The sequence below is a fragment of the Petaurus breviceps genome, unplaced genomic scaffold (genome assembly GCF_028583685.1).
Source record: "Petaurus breviceps papuanus isolate PSGF00001 unplaced genomic scaffold, PetGlider_PUasm1.0 90825, whole genome shotgun sequence".
Lineage (NCBI taxonomy): Eukaryota > Metazoa > Chordata > Mammalia > Diprotodontia > Petauridae > Petaurus > Petaurus breviceps.
Genome location: NW_027187353.1, coordinates 11,369,057 through 11,386,817, shown reverse-complemented (window position 1 = coordinate 11,386,817; position 17,761 = coordinate 11,369,057). Strand labels below are relative to the sequence as shown.

At 42.0% G+C, this 17,761-nt stretch overlaps 2 protein-coding genes across 7 annotated transcripts in view; both read right to left on the bottom strand.

Annotated features, from left to right (window-relative positions):
• The window catches only part of IQGAP1 (IQ motif containing GTPase activating protein 1), a 404,955-nt gene that overhangs the window by 158,209 nt on the left and 228,985 nt on the right, over positions 1 to 17,761 (bottom strand). The window lies entirely within an intron of this gene.
• On the bottom strand, positions 3,900 to 15,612 carry ZNF774 (zinc finger protein 774). Of its 6 annotated transcripts, none has more exons than XM_069071308.1 (5): positions 15,442 to 15,612; positions 13,122 to 13,294; positions 7,638 to 7,760; positions 7,087 to 7,190; positions 3,900 to 6,027 (listed from the first exon to the last, which is right to left on the bottom strand). In XM_069071308.1, the coding sequence occupies exons 3-5, from the start codon at positions 7,742 to 7,744 to the stop codon at positions 4,784 to 4,786; spliced, it is 1,455 nt and encodes a 484-aa protein (XP_068927409.1). In that variant the 5' UTR covers positions 7,745 to 7,760; positions 13,122 to 13,294; positions 15,442 to 15,612; the 3' UTR covers positions 3,900 to 4,783. The 6 variants fall into 6 exon arrangements, with proteins under 6 accessions (XP_068927409.1, XP_068927410.1, XP_068927408.1 ...); XM_069071309.1 differs by lacking the exon at positions 15,442 to 15,612 and adding an exon at positions 15,082 to 15,385; XM_069071307.1 differs by lacking the exon at positions 15,442 to 15,612 and adding an exon at positions 14,893 to 15,064.

Here is a 17,761-nt window from a genome sequence, read left to right as displayed (position 1 = left end):
CAAGACAGTGTTCATACTCTGTATTTTCAGAGGATTAAGACAGCTCTATGATGAGTATTTTTCCCATCTCTATAGGAATGAAACATCCATACTTTGTCCAGCCCCTTTAACCTGCTCATACCCCTTGGTTCTTTATGTGAAGATCAGGGACCCCTGGCCCTGTGACAAAGAATGTGGGTAATATAATAGGCTAAATTTCCAGATAAAGTTCAAGCTTAAACTGAAATGAAGGGTACAATGCCTTGTTAAAAAGCTTTATCCAATGATCACTGCCTGCCAGACCAAATTCTAGAGCTAGTATTTGTTTAACAGAGGATGGAAGACAATTAAATCTGTAGCCAAATTCTGACTCTTTTGTTAGCTATGTGAGCCTGACGAGAAGCAGCAACAGAAAGCTATCAAGGCAGAATGAGAAATCTGACTATTAGCAATGAATAAGGGTAACCACATCCTACAAAGATCAACTGTGGACAACTTTTCTTCGTTCTGGGGCTTTATCAGAAAGCTCTTACCAACACCAGGTGAGCAAGCCATGTTTCATTCAGGAGAAAAAGGTGGGAATCTCAACACAGCAAAGAGGAAGTTTAGCTAAAATGATAGGCTTCACTGAGAGCTTTACTTCCCACAAGTATGGAGGGGAAAGGAAATTATGTGGTAAACTGCAGAGAGTATGGTATATTTCAATCAGTAACAAATACCAGCTATGTATGTACAAAGTACAGGCTGGTCTCTCTATTACACAAGATAAAAGGGCTGGTGGAATGCCTCTGTATTCTCCTTGTTACCCGAAGAAACTTGGAGGACATGAAAAAGTGGACTAAGTCTTTTCAAAGAGAAAGCAAAGTGTGAAGAAACAAAGAAGACTAATATGTAAGGAGATTGGAATGTGCTAGAAAGGGAAGGGAAAGAGGACTACTGAACATTTGGTACTAAGTAACGGAGATGAAGCTCTTAAGATCAAGGGTAAGCTTGGACCCTCTGAAGATGAAGCAGCTCTTCCTGCTCCTCAAAATGAAGACATGGCTCTAGGGCTGCCAGCAGGTAAAAGGTCATACAATAGTGGTTCTAAGAAGAGACTTGTAGTGGTGACTGCTAAGCAGGCTAGGGAATACCAACAAAGCTACTTGTTGGCCTAATGTTAACAGAGAGGCCCATTGCTTCTCCGGGGTTATATATTCAGGATGCCTTGAAGACTCTCCCCAAACTTGTTAGGCAAAGTGAAGACTAGTCACTCTTGGGGACCAATTCTTATGAAAGAATGAAGGAAACAGAAGTTGTGAATCACAGGAATGAAACTAAAGTTCTTAGGGGTTCTCCATGATGTGCTTCCATTGTCAACTAAAGGCCAAAAGAGAAAAAGCAGATTTCAGGAGTGAAGAACTGGTTGGGAAGATAGTATCTGCACTCAGGATCTGGCTTTCTCTGACTTTTTCTCTTAGAGAGAGATAGTACATCAAACAAGAGCTGGTAAAAATACATTTGCATGGATTATTAACAAGGTCTTTTTTTGACAGGACTCGTAGACTGATATTTCAGGGAACAACAACATAATATGCCAGTATTTTTAGCAAAATATTTAACAGTCCCTCACACTTTGTCTATGGACATAGCTACAAAGATATACATTAGCTGACAGCATGACTGGGTTTGGAAGTGGTTTAAAGAGTGAACTATAGTCATTAATGGGACAATGTCAACTCATAGGACATGAGATCTGTTCTTGGCCCTGCAGTATTTAATATTTTATGAATGACTTGGATGAAAATCTAGATAGCCAATTTATCAAATGCTATCAAAATCACAGATGACCCAGGAGGGGTGGTTAACATGCTGGATGATGAAATCAGGCTATCTGAAAGTCTCAAAAGGCTAGAACAATGGGCTAAATTTAAGTCAAACTAGCAGATCCCATTCTTGAAGTCATATAAATGACTGAATACATACAGAAATCTTAAGATTCTACTATTAGTGGGGCACTAGGTGGCGCAGTGAGTACAGCACCGGCCGTGGAGTCATGAGGACCTGAGTTCAAATACGACCTCAGACACTTAACACACACACACACAAAATACTAGCCATGTGACCTTGGGCAAGTCACTTAATCCCAATTGCCCTCCAAAAAGCAAAATATATATATATACATATATATGTATATATATTTTGCTTTATATATATATACATATATAAAGATTCTACTATTTGTTAATTTTATAAAAAAGAATTTGACTTGACAGAGCCAATGCCTCCTTAAAGGCTCACCTCCTCTAGGGAGTCTCTCACACTTAGGATGAAATCAGACAGCTCTGCCAAGGATCTTACTGTCATGTAAAGCATAAAATGCTTGCCAATGATATTTTCCAGAGTCATGAAGAATGTCATGAACAAGATTTAAATGGAAGGGGTATTCTCTAGAGATGGCAAAGTCTATGGAAGCTCCTATTTGAAGAGGATATAATTCTGCTTGAATCAAGCTACAGAACATTTAAGGATCTCCTCAATAAGATTCATGGTCAGCCTAACAATCCACATAGGAAAAATTAACAGACAAAAAATGTCTATTGCTCCAACAGAGACATGTCTGAATGACAAGTTCATCAGCACACTTATTTGGAACACATACTGCAGATGGGCAGTGAGAGGTCCAGAATTAAATGGAAGACAGTGGGCCAAACTATAGTTGAAAAATTTTGTAATCTTTCGATGATTCTATGCTGTTCCCCACAGCAAAGATCCATCTTTTCAAAAGTCTCCCAACAATGTTCTAACTCTTGGAAGACCACAGTCTTTGTCAAAGTTACAAGTGAGCCAAAGATAAAAAGGAGACAAGCGGTAGACATGAACAAGCTGCATCATGGTCCCGATGATGATTCATACTCAACAAGCATCATCAAAGATGACCCAGTACCATCCTCAATGACACTATATGTATGGTGGGGAGAGAGTGTGAGCTAGGTATGCGGTTACAGAAAAGAATACATAAAATATAAAAAGACCTAGAGGAAGAAGGCTTCCAATATGTTGGATGTACCCTCTATGGAGAATCTATATAAGAACATAGCCAAGAAGTATACAGAATGAAGTGAGGATGGGTTCCAATTTGCACTGATGGAATATCTTAGTCACTGAAAACCGAAATCAACGTAAACTTCAACACAGGTTTAAAAAAACCAATCGCACACATATAAGGAAGCATGGGACAGTTCATGTGGAAAAGATCTAGAGATCTTAGATGGCTATAAGCTGAATTAGTAAAAAATGAATGCCATGAGAGGCTACACTGAGAAACATCATGGCCAGAATGAGAAAGTCAGAGTCTTGCTGTACTCCGCCCTGCTCAGATTGTATTTGGAAGACTGTGTGCAATTCCCTATTTTAGAAGAGACACTGATAAGCTGGAATGTGCTTTGTGGAAGATGACGAGGCTGTCAGAGACCGTACCATACAAAGATGGACTGGAAGAATCAAGATTATTAGCCCTGGAAAAGAGAAAACAGACAACTTCACACATTTTATGGGATATTATAGGAAATAAATGAACTTGTTCTCCTTAGTCTCAGAAATCAAAATCTGGAGTAAACAGCAGAAGTTGAAGAAAGGTAGATTTTGGCTTGACTTGAGGAAAAACTTCCTAATAATTCGAGTAGTCCCAGAGTAGAACTGACTACCTCAGGAGGTGGACTAGCCTTTGTTTCAGATCTCTGAGCAGAAAATGGTTATTTTTTCAGGATGTTTTCAAGAATAGACTTCCTTCTTGAATGATCTCGGTCCATCCCAACTCTGAGATTGTGAAATCACCCAGCTTTTCCAAGTCTTTGTTTCATCTTCCATAAGAAGCCCTTTCTTGCCAAAGAAACAGACACCTAATGGGGTGGTGGTCAGAACCCAGGAGAAGAAAAGCATTCTTAAGACTTAAGGAATTTATTCCTGTTAAATAGAGTAGAGGGAGACAAAAATGCATAGAATTGGTGACTTAGGGTTACATAAGTACACAATTATTGGTGTAAGGAACAAATTTCCCAGCAGATTGAGGAAATTGGTTCTCATTTTCCATTCTGTTGTCATGGAGATAGAGTCCTGTTATCACTTAACCCTTTGGATGATTTAAATTCCACCAAACTACAGTCCTTTTCCAAGTGCCTTTGGTATGCTGAACAGTCTATATTGCCTCAGAAAACAGCAAACTAAGATCAACTTGGGAATAGCCCCTGGTCTATTCCCTAGTCCAATAAGGACCAGCTTTAGTTAAGCTTTGCAAAAAGCTTCTAAAAAGTCTTCCAGCCTGCACCTTATCTTTTCAACCCATCATGCTTTCTTTTGTCACAATGACACAGGTGAGTGATGCCTGGAACATACAAACAATAACACCCTTTTCCAGCTTTATCCAAAGTCTTGTTTGCTTTCAGCTAAGCCCCCTTTGAGATACACACTAACTTTTTAAAGGCCATGGGCCTAGGCTATTAATAATTTAGCTAGTCCACACCTACTTCCTGTTTCTTTTGGTAAGTGTGTACTATGTCTCTAGAGTATCAATCAGCAAGCATTTATTAATTGAACATCTATGTGCCATGCACTGTGTGCATCAACATCCAGTCGCTTTTGCCTGTCCTCTCTGTGCAAAATAACATATGAGGCATTATTTGAGAGTTATCCTCTCCAATCTGAGGGACAGGCTATGGAAAAATCATCATGAGAGGATCTGGGATTTCTGTTTGGGGAAGTAGAAGTTATTCACTAGAAGGTTTGCAAAGGGGGACAAAGAGAATGAATAAACTAATGGTATCACTTAAGTTAAATGGGTGTTTTGATGGGATAAAAGATGTGCTTTCTGCCGAAAGCTCTTCTCACACTTGGTGCACTGAAAGGGTTTTTCTCCTGTGTGTGTCCTCTGGTGTGTTATAAAGTGTGAACGCTGGTTAAAGCTCTTGCCACAGTCTGGGCATTTATAAGGTCTCTCCCCCAAATGGATTCTCTGATGGGTAATAAAATGTGAACTCTGATTGAAGCTCTTCCCACATTCCCCACATTTATAGGGTCTTTCACCTGTGTGGATCCGTTGGTGCTTAATGAGGGCAGAACTGTCAGTGAATCCTTTCCCACAATCATCACACTTATAAGGTCTCTCCCCAGTGTGTGTTCTTTGGTGGGTGACAAGGTGAGAACTCTGACTGAAACTTTTATCACATTCAGGACAGCTAAAGGGTCTCTCTCCTGAGTGAGTGCTCATGTGTGCTACAAAATGGGAACTGTCTCGGAAGCCTTTCCCGCACTCAGGACATTTATAAGGTCGTTCTCCTGTGTGGGTTCTTTGGTGCTTAACCAAATCTGAGCTCTGGCTAAACCTCTCCCCACAGTCATTACATGTATAGGGTTTCTCTCCTGTATGAATCCTTTGATGGGTAATGAAATTTGAACTCCGACTAAAGCTTTTCTGACACTCAAGACACTTATAGGGCTTCTCTCCTGTGTGGGTTCTTTGGTGCATGATAAGGTGTGGCTTCCGACTGAAGGTCTTCCCACAGTCTGGGCATTCGTAGGGTCTCTCGCCTGTGTGGGTCCTCTGATGCTTGATGAGAGTTGAGCTGTCACCGAAGCTTTTTTCGCACCCATTACATTTGTAGGGTTTCTCTCCAGTGTGTGTTCGACGGTGAGTGACAAGGTCTGAGCTCTGTTTGAAGGCTTTCCCACATACAAGACACTTATATGGCCTCTCTCCAGTATGGGTTCTCAGGTGTCTCATAAGATAAGAAGTCTGGTTAAAGCTTTTTCCACATTCAGCACACACATTGGGTTTTTCACCTACATATCTACCTAGGAGCTTACTTAACTGTCTCTCCTTTGAAAGGAGTTCCCTTTGTCCCTCCCCTGTGAGAGTTCCATGTTGTCTCTCTAATACATGTTCCCTTTCCCAGTTTCTTTCCCAATCAGGATTCTGAGAAATATCTTTTGGGGACCTTCCTGAAGATGGTCCAAATTGTTCTGCTGCCTCAGAAACTTCCTGGTTCAATTTTTCCACTTGGTTCTCAAAGTCTGAAAAAATGAAAAGAGATAATAGATAATCAGTAATTTTCTTTTCCACTAAGAAGGGAAATATAGAGATGAAGGGGAATAGTTAAAATGGTTGTTTCTATGATGTATATATCTTTGCAGCAAATTTCAATAAAATTCATTTAAAAACTACAGAACATGATCAACCGAAAGCCATGTTTTCTGATGTAGGTAGCCAGACAAAATCAACTAAAAATTTAACTTGAGACATTACCTTTATTCTCTTTAATAATATAGGGTCTTAGTGTATTGTTAAGCTTTAATAACCTCCAAAGAATAAATGTTACAAACTTAAAACATCATTTGAAAATGTAATTATTTAAATTTTTTATACTTATTTAGTTTGATGAGTTTTGAATCACTAATTTTAACAAAAGAGGGAACCCTGTCATTGCGCACTATTTGTGGGGTAGTTACTGGAAACACTTTCTGAGACCAGTGGATTGGAGGAGGAGGCTCTCTTTCTTGGCCACCTAAGTCACTGGATCCATCTCCAATAGATTTTTTTTTCTTTTGGGTCAAAACCTCATTCTTTGGATGATCTTAAGTCTAACATTACTAATCTTATCCTTTCAGTCACTGAACAAGAGCTGATAAGTTTTTACAATGTTTGAATATTGACAAGCCATGCACAGCACAAAACAGTGGCTATTTGAATTTCAGTAAGAACATATACTTTAAAAGCTTAAATAATCAACCTTTCAAATTTTTTTTCCTAAGTTTGAAGCATTTATACTTCTGAAGTTATTAAAGTTTAAAACTATACTAAAACTTTCTAGATGTCCAATTTGGGCAAAATCAGTTAGACTTAAGTTAATACAGTAAGGCTTGGTCCTCTAATTCCCTGTCTCTCACAGACTGAAAGACAATGCAATATGCAGAATGGTCAATTTAAAAATGACTTTGCTCGTTTAGATAATGAATCTATTGCTAGAAAATATTAAACTGGTGGTAATACAGCCAGGATGGAGGGGTGAAGCTTCCCAAGTCCTTAATATGAACAAAGTTCTCCTTCTTGGGCTTTTTTTTTTCATTTCTCACCTGTATGAGCTCCTCTCAGGATTGCCCCCTCCTCCAAGTTCTGGAGATCCAGGACCCACGGTTCTTTCTGCTCAAGCTGGGAGATCACAGTCGGTCTGGAAATCCTGTTCAAAACAGACATGGATCATTGGTTTTGTGCCCCAAACTCAGGCCTTGTTTCTTTCTGTCAGATACACTAAACTGCTAGAGGGTGATGATGTCTGTGGCTTCTCCCAGTCCAAATGAAGAAAGGACAGACTGATGTGACGAAGTGAAGATACTTCTACTTCTTCTTCGGCAGGAATAGAACTTAGGTATGAGTGAAAATTCTAGCACCAAAGTTCTACTTGTGCCCATGGAAGAGAGAACATGATGGTCACCCCCAGGAAAGACTTTGGCCTAGGCACTGATTATTATTTTCTCTGTAAGGGGAAGAGCTACGAAGATGGGGAGATGGGGGAATTAAAAGACGACAACTCACACAAAGTTTAGGAATCAACAACCAGGATCCCTAAACCTCTTAGGGGAATGGATCTTCTAACTGACTCTAAAGGGAAAACAGAAATCCTTACCCATTGAGAGCCCATTCTTCTAACCCTGTTGGACAGCAAGCCTGGAGAGGATTCTCTGGGCAGGGTCCAGATAACCCGCTCCTCCCAGATGTGCCCAGCCACATCATCCAGTGTCATCAATCCCTAAAACAAGAGATTTGAACTTAGTATCTGCTTCTTCCTGGATACTGACTCAGTCACAGACTTTTAGACCTACAATGGATCTTGGGAGAACACCTGGTCTAACCCTCTCATTTTGAAGAAGAGGAAACTGAGGGGAAACAACTTGTTCAATGACCCATAGTAAGTGACAAAGCTGGGACCAGAACCCAGGTTTTCTAATGCCAAATCCAGCACCTTTCCCAGGTTGGACAGCTGCTGAGTAGCACAGGAGATAGAGCATTGGGCCTAGAGACAGGAAGAACTGAGTTCAAATGTGACCTCAGAGATTTACTAGTTGTGTGACCTTGGGCAAATTTGCCTCACTTCTCTCATGTGTAAGATGGGGATAATAATAGCACTTACTTCACAGGGTTTTGAGGCTCAAATGAGGGAATATTTGTAAACTACTTAGCATAGTTCTTGGCATATAGTAGGTGCTACATAAATGCTAGCTATCATTAATATTATTGTTATTTTCCAACATATTCTATAAGTTATTTTCTGACATGCAGTGCTACTCATGCCATGGGTGTGATGGTAGTAGCACCAACCACCTTTTGTGGTACAGAGTTAATTTGGTAGGTTCTCAAATGCTTATTCCATTTAAGGTATGACTCCAAGTTTCCTAGCCTTAACTGCTAGAGATTTTTCACTGTAAATTTTTCCTTGCCCAACTTCCTCATCAGTGCAAAAGGCTCCAAATTTCCCCCAGCACGGAATTTGGACAGTTGTTAATATGAATTCTGTAAGGAACAATCATATTAGATGTTTTAAAACAGGGACTATCTTAATCTTGTCATTTGTATCTTCAGTATTGAGCACAGCACTTGACACATATGAAAGGCTTAATAAATATATTTTTTTCATTCTTTTATTCATGGGGAAATCTTAATTTCAAGAAAACCTTTTATTCTATCTCACTACATAGTCATCTATGAGCTAGGAAAACATAGTTTTAACTGTATAACTACTATTATGTCAGAGTGATTTATATATAAGCTTACTCTAAACATTTACCCAAAGGGTCATCAATGGTTTGGTATCTATCTGCAAGGGACAAATCCAGTGGTGTTCCAAAAGGAATCTTCTCAGAGAATCATTCTATTCTATAGCTTTACTGCTGTCAGGAATTTAAAGTCATCTTTATACACTGACAAAATGATCTTTAAAAAAAAAAGAAAATGGTGAAATTCAATGGAGGGAAACTAGAAAGTCCATTCAGGGACAAAACTCAGCCAATGATGGGGACAATTCTAGTAGAGAAAATAAAAGTTATTTTAGGGAAAACAAAATGCTTTAGGGAATCACAGCTGTCTATAAGTTGAATCTGTCATTCAAAATAACAAATATCTACAGAATTATGTGGGGCAATACAAAGAAGTCTAAAGATGGTCGCTGCCTTCAGTTTACTTAGGAACGTGGTCAACGTGACCACAAGGAGGCAGCATGGTGCAGGAAGCAATAAAAGTTGGAGAAAGACAATCTGGGTGTGAATCGTGTCTCCATTTGTTAGCCCTGTGACCTCTGGTTTCTCCTTCCCTACCTCCTTAGAAAAATGAGGGGGGTTCCAAAATAAAATAAAATAAAAATGAGGGGGTTGTATTAGCTGGTCTAAAGTCCTTTCCAGCCCTAGATCTACTATTCTATTCTTGAGCAGATTGTAATCATATCATTGACTCCTAATACATCCTTAAACAGATACTTTTTTTCTCACCTAGATGTTTTAGAGCAGGAGTTTTTAACTTGGGGTAATATGTCCCGCCCCCACCACCGCCCCCCAGAATCTGTGGATAGATTTTAAGGAAGCCAGGAACTTGGATTGGAAAAAATAACATCTTTATTTCAATACATATAATTGGTTTCCTCTGTAATTCCACAAATTTTATTTTATGCATTTAAAAACATTCTGAGAAAGGGTCCATAGGTTTCACCCAACTGCCCAAACAATCCAGGACACAAAACAAGGTTCAGCTCAGAGCCCATTACGTGTGTGTGGAGACTCCATCCTGTGCTTTTTTCACTTCCATGAACTATCTCTGTGTAGATGGCTCCAGATCCTTTCTGAGCTCTTGTCTATCCACTTGACATCTCCCCCTAGATATCCCATAGACATCATAAAGTCAATATGATCCAAACAGAATTCATTATCTTCCCTTCTAATCCCAATCTTCCCTGACTTACCTATTTCTATCAACAATACCAACTATTCTTAAAATTTTTCATTTTTATTAAGTTAATCATTGAACAAAAAAATTACAGAAAATCAGAAATAAAAAATTCTACATAAAACTGTAAACGTCTGTTATGGGCAATTTTTTAAAGTGCATATTAAATTTAAGTGGTAAAATTTTTTATTGGTTCTGGGTACCTTTCTCAACTTTTTTTTTTTTGGTCTGTAAACTCAAAAAAAAATGTTTCACTGCTGCTTTAAAAAAAAAACAAAAAAAAATCTTTGTTACATTCAAAGCCCCACCCCTTACCTAATGGAGCCCTTTCCTTGTAATCAATCAATAAGAATTTATTAAGAGCTTTTAACAGGTGCCAGGCAATGTGCTAAATGCTTCAGGAGTAAGCCTTGGCCACATCTGAAGATGTCTGCACACCTCTACCTGCCCATGATATACAACATTCTCCTATTTAACTAGTTTTGAAACCTACAAGTCACCTCCAGCTCTTAATTCTCACTCACCAGCCCATCCGCTATCCACAATCAGATGCCAAATCTACTTCTTCACCGTTCTTCATCACCACCCTCATCTTCACATCCCAACAACCCTAGCAAATGCATACATTACCTCCATGTGGACTATTTCCACAGCCTCCCAATTCGATTCCCTGCATTGTTTCTTTTCTCTCAATCCATTCTCCATATAAAACAAGTTGTGATTACCAAAGCGCAGGCCTAACCATGTCCCTCCTCCACTCAAGAAGTTTCAGTGGCTAGTCAGTGCCTTTAGGATAAAACATAAACCCCTCAGTTTGGCACTGAAAGCCCTCACAATCTGGCTCCACACATTACTCCCCCTCCCTCTCCTACTACACATATGCTCTCCCTAAACTGACTGACTTGCTGTTCCTCGTTCTGTAATCCACCTCCTGCTTCTGCCCAAAACAGAATCATTGTGAATTCAACATGCTCAAGGGAACTGCTTATCTTTCCCCAAAGGTTCCCCTCTTCTGGATCTTCCTCTTCATGTAACCTGTACCAACATCCTCCCAGGTATGCTGGGTCATCAACTCAATTCACATACCCAATTTGTGACCAAATTCTTCATTCCTACCTTCACATCTTAAATATGTGTCCAAGTCCACTTATGTAATCACCGCGGTGGTACAGACCCTTATACCTCAAGCCTGGATTTTTGCACTAGGCAGATCTCTCCCATTCTGTTTGCCTATCTATGTGTCTCTCACTCCAATCCATTCTCTATCTAGCTGCCAAAGTGATTTTCTTAAAGTACAGTTTTGACCAGATCACTCCCCTACACAATAAATTCTGCTGGCTTCCTATTACCCCAGGGTCATATATAAAATACTATTTGGCACTCAAAAGTCCTTCACAGTCTGGCTCCTTCCTATCCTTCTGGTCTCATTCTTTACTCCCCTCTAAATATTTATCTAGAAACATCTCTGCATTCTTGCTGTCCCTGGTACACTCCTCTCGGTGCGTTTTCAATGGCTGTTCCCCCATTTCTGGAATGCACTTGGAAGGCTTATGGGTTTTCTTTCAAGTCTTAGCTCAAATCCCACCTTCAGTCCACCGGGCCCTCTCACAGACAGTGCTTCCCATCAGAGGCTAACCTCCCAACACTCAGTATTATAGGTAGTAGGAGTACTTAAAACGTTCTTTATATGTGGCCTCTTCTATTTAGACTGTAAGCTCCCTGAAGGCAGAGACTGTTTTTGCATTTCTTTGTATCTAAAGCTTTTAGCAAAGTGCATGGCCCAAAGTTAGCACTCAATTTGGTGGTTAGACGGTCTTCCTCCCTCCCTCTCTTCCCCTCCAGGTCTCACCCCAGTACTAAGCCTTAGAATAGACTCCTTCCAGCTACTTCTTAAAAACCCCCAGAACCTTTCAAGGCTCAGTCCAAGTATAATTACCTTCAAGGGGTCTTTTTGCATTCCAGCTTCTAAGTCATCCTCCCCAACTTATCACCCCCAACCACAGTGTGTTTATTTTATATATATTATGCATTTATTTCTTTGTGAATATTTGTATCCCTCTGTAGAATTTAGGTTCCTTAAGGACAAGGACAGTCTCATTTTTGTCTCTGTATGGTCATCACCTAGTACATTGCGGGTGGGCACTCAAATACTGCCAGACCAAATCTCTCCAACACATCAAGCGTCCCCTCAAGCATTTTGTCTTGCTAAAGCTATACTTACTTCCCTGCTCCCCCTCCTATTTCAGTCTTTGTTTCCAGATTTCAATTCTCAGGACCAGCCGGCCTTCAAAGGTAACTAATAGTTATTATAACAAACTTACAATATTGAAGTGCTATATATAATATAAAGTCTCTGAGCTCTCCCTCCAGTGTCTTCTTCTTCTTCTTTTTTTCTTGGAGATGGAAAGGCAAGGCCTTTAAGTAACTTGCCCAAGGTCACACAGGTTGTAAGTTCCAAGTGTCTGAGGCCAGATTTGAACTCTGGTCCTCCTGACTCCAAGGTCAGTGCTCTATTCACTGGGCCACCTAGTTGTCCCTCCCTGCAGTTTCCCAATCAAACGTACATTATAACCAAGGCCTTCTGAAGATACATAACTACTTGCTCTTTTTGTGGGATGAAATGTACTATAATTTACATTAAATAAAAAAAGCATAAAACAATGCAGATCTTTCAGGCATCAATTAATATGTAGACAGACTGCATTTCTGAGACATATATACATATGCACATGTGTGTATGTGTATATATATGAAACATATATATATAGTCTTTCCAATGGGGGGGAGGGGAGGTAGGGAATTTGGAAATGAAAGTTTTAAAAACAAATGTTAAAATCATTTTTACATGTAACTGGGGAAAATAAAATACTAAAAATTAAATTAATTTTAAAAAAGAATGGTGATCTCTGACACAGAACAGGCAAAGGAATGGCAGTCAGAAAACCTGGGTTATAGTTCAGACTCACTAAATGTGCAATCTTGAATGAGTTACTTCACTTTCTAGACCTTGATTACCTCATGGATAAAATAAACAGGCCAATGATCTATATACCTACCTCTCTATACCCCTCTCTCGACTGATCTCCCATCCTTGCTACAATGTTGCATAGTAATTTGCCCATAACTTTTCTCTACTAGTGTCTCTGTCTCCCTTCTGTCAGAGAAGTCATTTGTATACCTGTCTGCTCCCCGCCCTTGGAAGATGAAAATCAGAGCGTGTCACATCTATCTTTGTATCCTCAGTTCCTGATACAGTATCTTGCCCACAGTGGGTGTTGAATAGGTATTTGTTGAATTGAACTGATCTCTCCAGATTCTTCCAGCTGTGACATTCTATTACTCTAAGTCCCCCTGTGTAAAGATCGAAGGGGAGTCTGGTATTAATTGGAGTACAGCATGTAAAGCCTGAGGAATATACACATCTTTTTACTCTTAGACACCCCCTTGTTTTGAGTATTGAATTATTTTCCCTGGACAAACTTTTAAAATACAAAGACTGTAAATATAGTATACATGCCTGAAAGGGTGGGAGAAAAAAGAAACTAAGGTGGTTTTACTGGGGTTAAGGGGGAGAAAATTAGAGGCCACAGTTCTTCTGGGAAGCAATGAGATAGCATTTATACTAAACATGTTCAAAACTGAACTTGTTCTCTTTCCCCCAAACTCTCCTCCTCTGAACTTTACTATTTCTGTAGAAGGCATCACTACTCTTCTAGTCTCCCAGGTTCCTAACCAAAGCATTATCCTAAACCCCGACCCCTCCCTCTACCTCATCCTAAGTAGCCAATCAAATCTCTTTCCACTAACTTGGCTACCATCTTAGTTTCTGATTGGTGGTTTACCTTTTTCTTAGATTACTAAAGCAAAAATATCTGTTTCGGGACTCTTGCCATTCCCCATCTTTTACTTCCACAATGACTTTCCTCAAATCCATAACTGACAGGATTCCCCAAATGAACGATTCCAGTGACCTCCTGTTGCTTCCAGTATAAGATATCAACTCCTCTGTTTGACTTTTAAAGTCCTTCACAACCTGGTTTCAACATACCTGTCCAGCCTCACTGGATATTAACCTCCTTCCCTCTCTGAGACCAGAACTGTCACACATGACCCTCCCCCTCCCAAGTCTGGTGCTCTAGAGGCTATCCCATATGCCCAGGAAGCATTCCCTCCTTACATCTACTTCAGTCCCTTTTTTCCTTTAAGGTGGCATCTTCTCCCTGAAGAGCTTTTTTTTAATCACCACTCCTCCTCCCCAGCCCCCAACAGCTAGTACCCTCCCTCTCACTCCAAACCACCTTCTCTTTAACTAGTTGGTATTTACTCCGTTTATAGCTATATAAAGGCTGCTAGGCACCACAGCGGAGAGCACACGAGACTTGGAGTTAGAAATCCCTAAGTTAAAATGCTGCCACAGTAGCAGCATCACTGCACAATCGCTGTCTGCCTCAGTTTCCTCATCTGTAAATGGGGATAACAACAGCACCATTTCCAGCACTCTGTGAACGCTATTATTATTTTTATTCATGCTGTATGTATTACATATGTACATGCGGGCCCCTCATTAGAAGACGAGCTCCTGGCGAGCGGAGATTCCTGCACTCTGAGTACCTGCTCCTCGGCTCCTAGCCCAGCGCCTGGCACACAGCAGGCACTGAATAACTGCTTGCTGAGTACGAAGATGTCAGGGGAACTCTGGGGCTTCCCAGCTATGTGACCTTGGGGAAGACCCTGCTTGGAGACGGGGTGTCAGCTTCCTCCTGGGCAAAGCGGGGGAGGCACCGCCACCCGTCCCTGCTCCCAGCGCTCCGCATACATGTCAGCTGCCCGTCTAACTGCAGGGGGGAGGCGTCCTCTGCCCAGACCACCCACCTGCTTCCCCAAATTTCCAGCACGAGCCCCAGCCCCCTCCCCAGCTGACCTCCCCAGGCCCGCAGCCATCCACTCACCGCCCCCGGGCCGGCCCAGCCGGAGGAAGGAATGTTAGCCAGGGGCCGGAGCCGGGGGGCCGGAGCCCAGAGAGTCCAGCCGGCCGCCACCCCGTCTGGGGCGAGCCCACACTGGACTCAGGGAAAGGGTCTGACGTAAAGCGCCCACCCCCGCTCTCTTGCCATTGGTTTAACGTCTCCACGTCTTACAGCTTCCTTTCTCCATCGGTCCAGATGGTTGTCAAAGAGGCCTGCGGGGCGGGCCAAAGACGCGGAGGATGCTAGGAATTGCGGTCCCGGGAGAGCTCCTGGGAGGACTCTGGCTCCCAGCATGCTCTCTAATCACACCCAGGCCAGTGCCCAGCCTCCGGGGGAATGACACGCACTAGCCAGTCCCAGGGGAACCCCAGGCAGGGGAGAGGGGAGGAGGGTCTGCCGTCACTCAAAGTCCACGCATGCGCAGGCACCCCCCTCCTCTACCTTTCCCCCTGCTCCCACCCCGAGGCCTTATTCCCCGTTAGCGCCCATGCCCATCCCCAAGCCCTCTCTCTGGAGCCCGAGTCCACTCACCACCCCCGGGGCAGGGCCAGGCCCGACCCGGGATGGAGAAGGAAGGGAAATTCCCCCGGAGCCGAGAAAGTCCTGGCCGCCCCGCCCAGCTCAGGCCAGGCCACTCTGGACAGAAACTAGGAGTTGTACGCAGGTTGCGGTGTCAGAAACGCCCGCCCTTGCCCTCCAGCCATTGGCCACCCGATCCTCACGTCGAGAAACCTTCCCTTTCCACTGGCGGGTCCAGTTGTCAAATAGGTTAGATGGCCGAGTGGCACGGAGCACTCTGGGAAATGTAGTCCCACATTTACTATGTGCCAGGCACTGGGCCAAAGGCTGGGGATGCAAATGTGAAAAAGAAAGACAGTTCCTGCGCTCAAGGAGCTTCCAGTCTAATGCGGGAAGAGTATGTACAGAAGTGGGGGAGGGAAAGGGGAGAGAGGGTGATGTCCCGGAGTAGCAAAGCCGGATGAGAAGTGACCACGAAAGTAAAAGAACTCAGGTTCGAAAGTTTAGAATGTATTTCCAGCTGAAAGAGAGTTTAGGAGGTTATCTAGTCTAATCCCCTCCCTTTTACAATTGAGGAAATTGAGGCTCACCGAGAGATAATGGCTTGTCCAGAGTTACACAGATAATGTAAGTGTAGGGATTTTTACCCAGGGGTTTAGACTCCAAATCCAGGGCTATCTGCACCTCACCTGTCCGGGCAGATTGCTTTCAGGAGCTGAAAGGATCTGCCCCATTTCAGACTCTGTAGAATTCCTTGATGTTTCTACAAAGCCCTGCCTAATGTTAATAATCGTTAGCATTCACATGGTGCTGTAAGGTTTACAAAGTTTGCAATATTAAGGTTTGCAATACCTTTGATCATTTGATAACATTTGATCCTCAACAATCCAGAGAGGTTATTGCTCTAATTATCCCAGTTTTAGAGATGAGGAAACCGTTGCAGTCAGAAGTTAAGTAACTTGCCTAGGGTCACAGGGTCAAGAAAGTGCTTGTTTTGAACTCGACTTCGTGACTTAACTGTGCCATCTTCAGTTGCCCCATCTACCTACTTTGCTTGAACTCTGAGTTGTCACTGAATAGATATGCTATTGTGGAATGGGAACTGCTTGAGGGCAGGGAAATTTTCTTTTGTTTCCTCATAGCAGTGAACACAATACCTTTAATTAGTATTTGTACACAAACTCTACCTCTGAGGATCTCACAATCTAATTAAAGGAAAGGGAAAGTCACCTAGAAAAATAAGGAGAGATTAGAGAGGGGTGATCCTGGCAAAATGCTATTTGCCAGGTGACTAGGTGTGATAGTAATGGCAATTAAAGATTCCCCTGTATTGGCTTGGTTTTCAAATTGATTGTGTTAAAACCCAGAGCTTGTTAATCCCACCTGTGGGATGGACTTGTTGATGTGAAAAGAAAGTCCTGAACTGGGAGGGGCTGGTGATGTAGATTTGGAGAGACAAGAGAGAGGCAGAAGAACTTTTTGGAAGCAGCACCTCGTGGAGAGAGAGAGACCGAGAGAATTGCTGGGAGGCACTTTGAATTGCCCTGGACTTTTGAGACCTGCCCCCTGAGCTGCCAAGGACTGAGGAGACATGGCTGTTTTGCTGGTACTTTGTCTGTCTGTTTTGATGTTGTTTTGCCAGATTTGTCCACTGGTGAAAGACAGTCCTGTTGAAGAAGTCCTGGAACCTGGCTTTTGGTTTTGGTTAAGAAGCTCTGTCTGCAGACAGAGAGTGAATACTGTCCACTGGTGAAGGACAGTGCTGTTGTTGCAGGGGTCTGGGAACCTTTCTGTGGGTTCAGAAGCCCTGAAGAAGGATTTTCTTGTTGTATGTCTAAAGAAATCCTGGGAGAGGGTTTTGCTAATGTTTTCAGGGGTTCTAGGACTGTTCTACAGACAGAGGATGAATTAATGAAGGGACTGGCAATGTATCTTGTGGCCTTGCTAAGCCTTGTCTCCCCAGGAACTAAGATTGCTGAGAACTTGCCTCATGTCAAGATGAAGAAAAGACCTCCATTTGGGTATTAAGTGCTGTGCTTAAACTTGATGTAACTCTGGGGTAGATTCAATTGTGATCCAGGGGTGGGGAACTTTTGACCTTTTTGTGTTCTATGGTTGAACAAGTGAATGTACTTTACTTATGTTTGGAAACTAATCTCCATTTGAGAAGAGGGGCTTTGTGGTGGACTAAATGAAGGTACAGCCTAGGGGTGGAGTAGTATTTAGAACAGGGACTTTGTAATTGATTGAATGATTGGAAGGTCCTGGGGTGGGGTAGTCCTTGGAGATTATTTAATCACATTTAGTAAATGCTGTATTTGGAATGATGTCA

Coding starts and splice junctions, on each gene's coding strand:
- ZNF774 (XM_069071308.1), bottom strand. CDS start 7,744: ATGATGTGGCTGGGCACATCTGGGAGGAGCGGGTTATCTGGACCCTGC. Junction 7,191..7,637: donor GAAGAATGGGCTCTCAATGG/GTAAGGATTTCT, acceptor TGTTTTGAACAG/GATTTCCAGACCGACTGTGA. Junction 6,028..7,086: donor CCTGAGAGGAGCTCATACAG/GTGAGAAATGAA, acceptor TCATTTTTTCAG/ACTTTGAGAACCAAGTGGAA.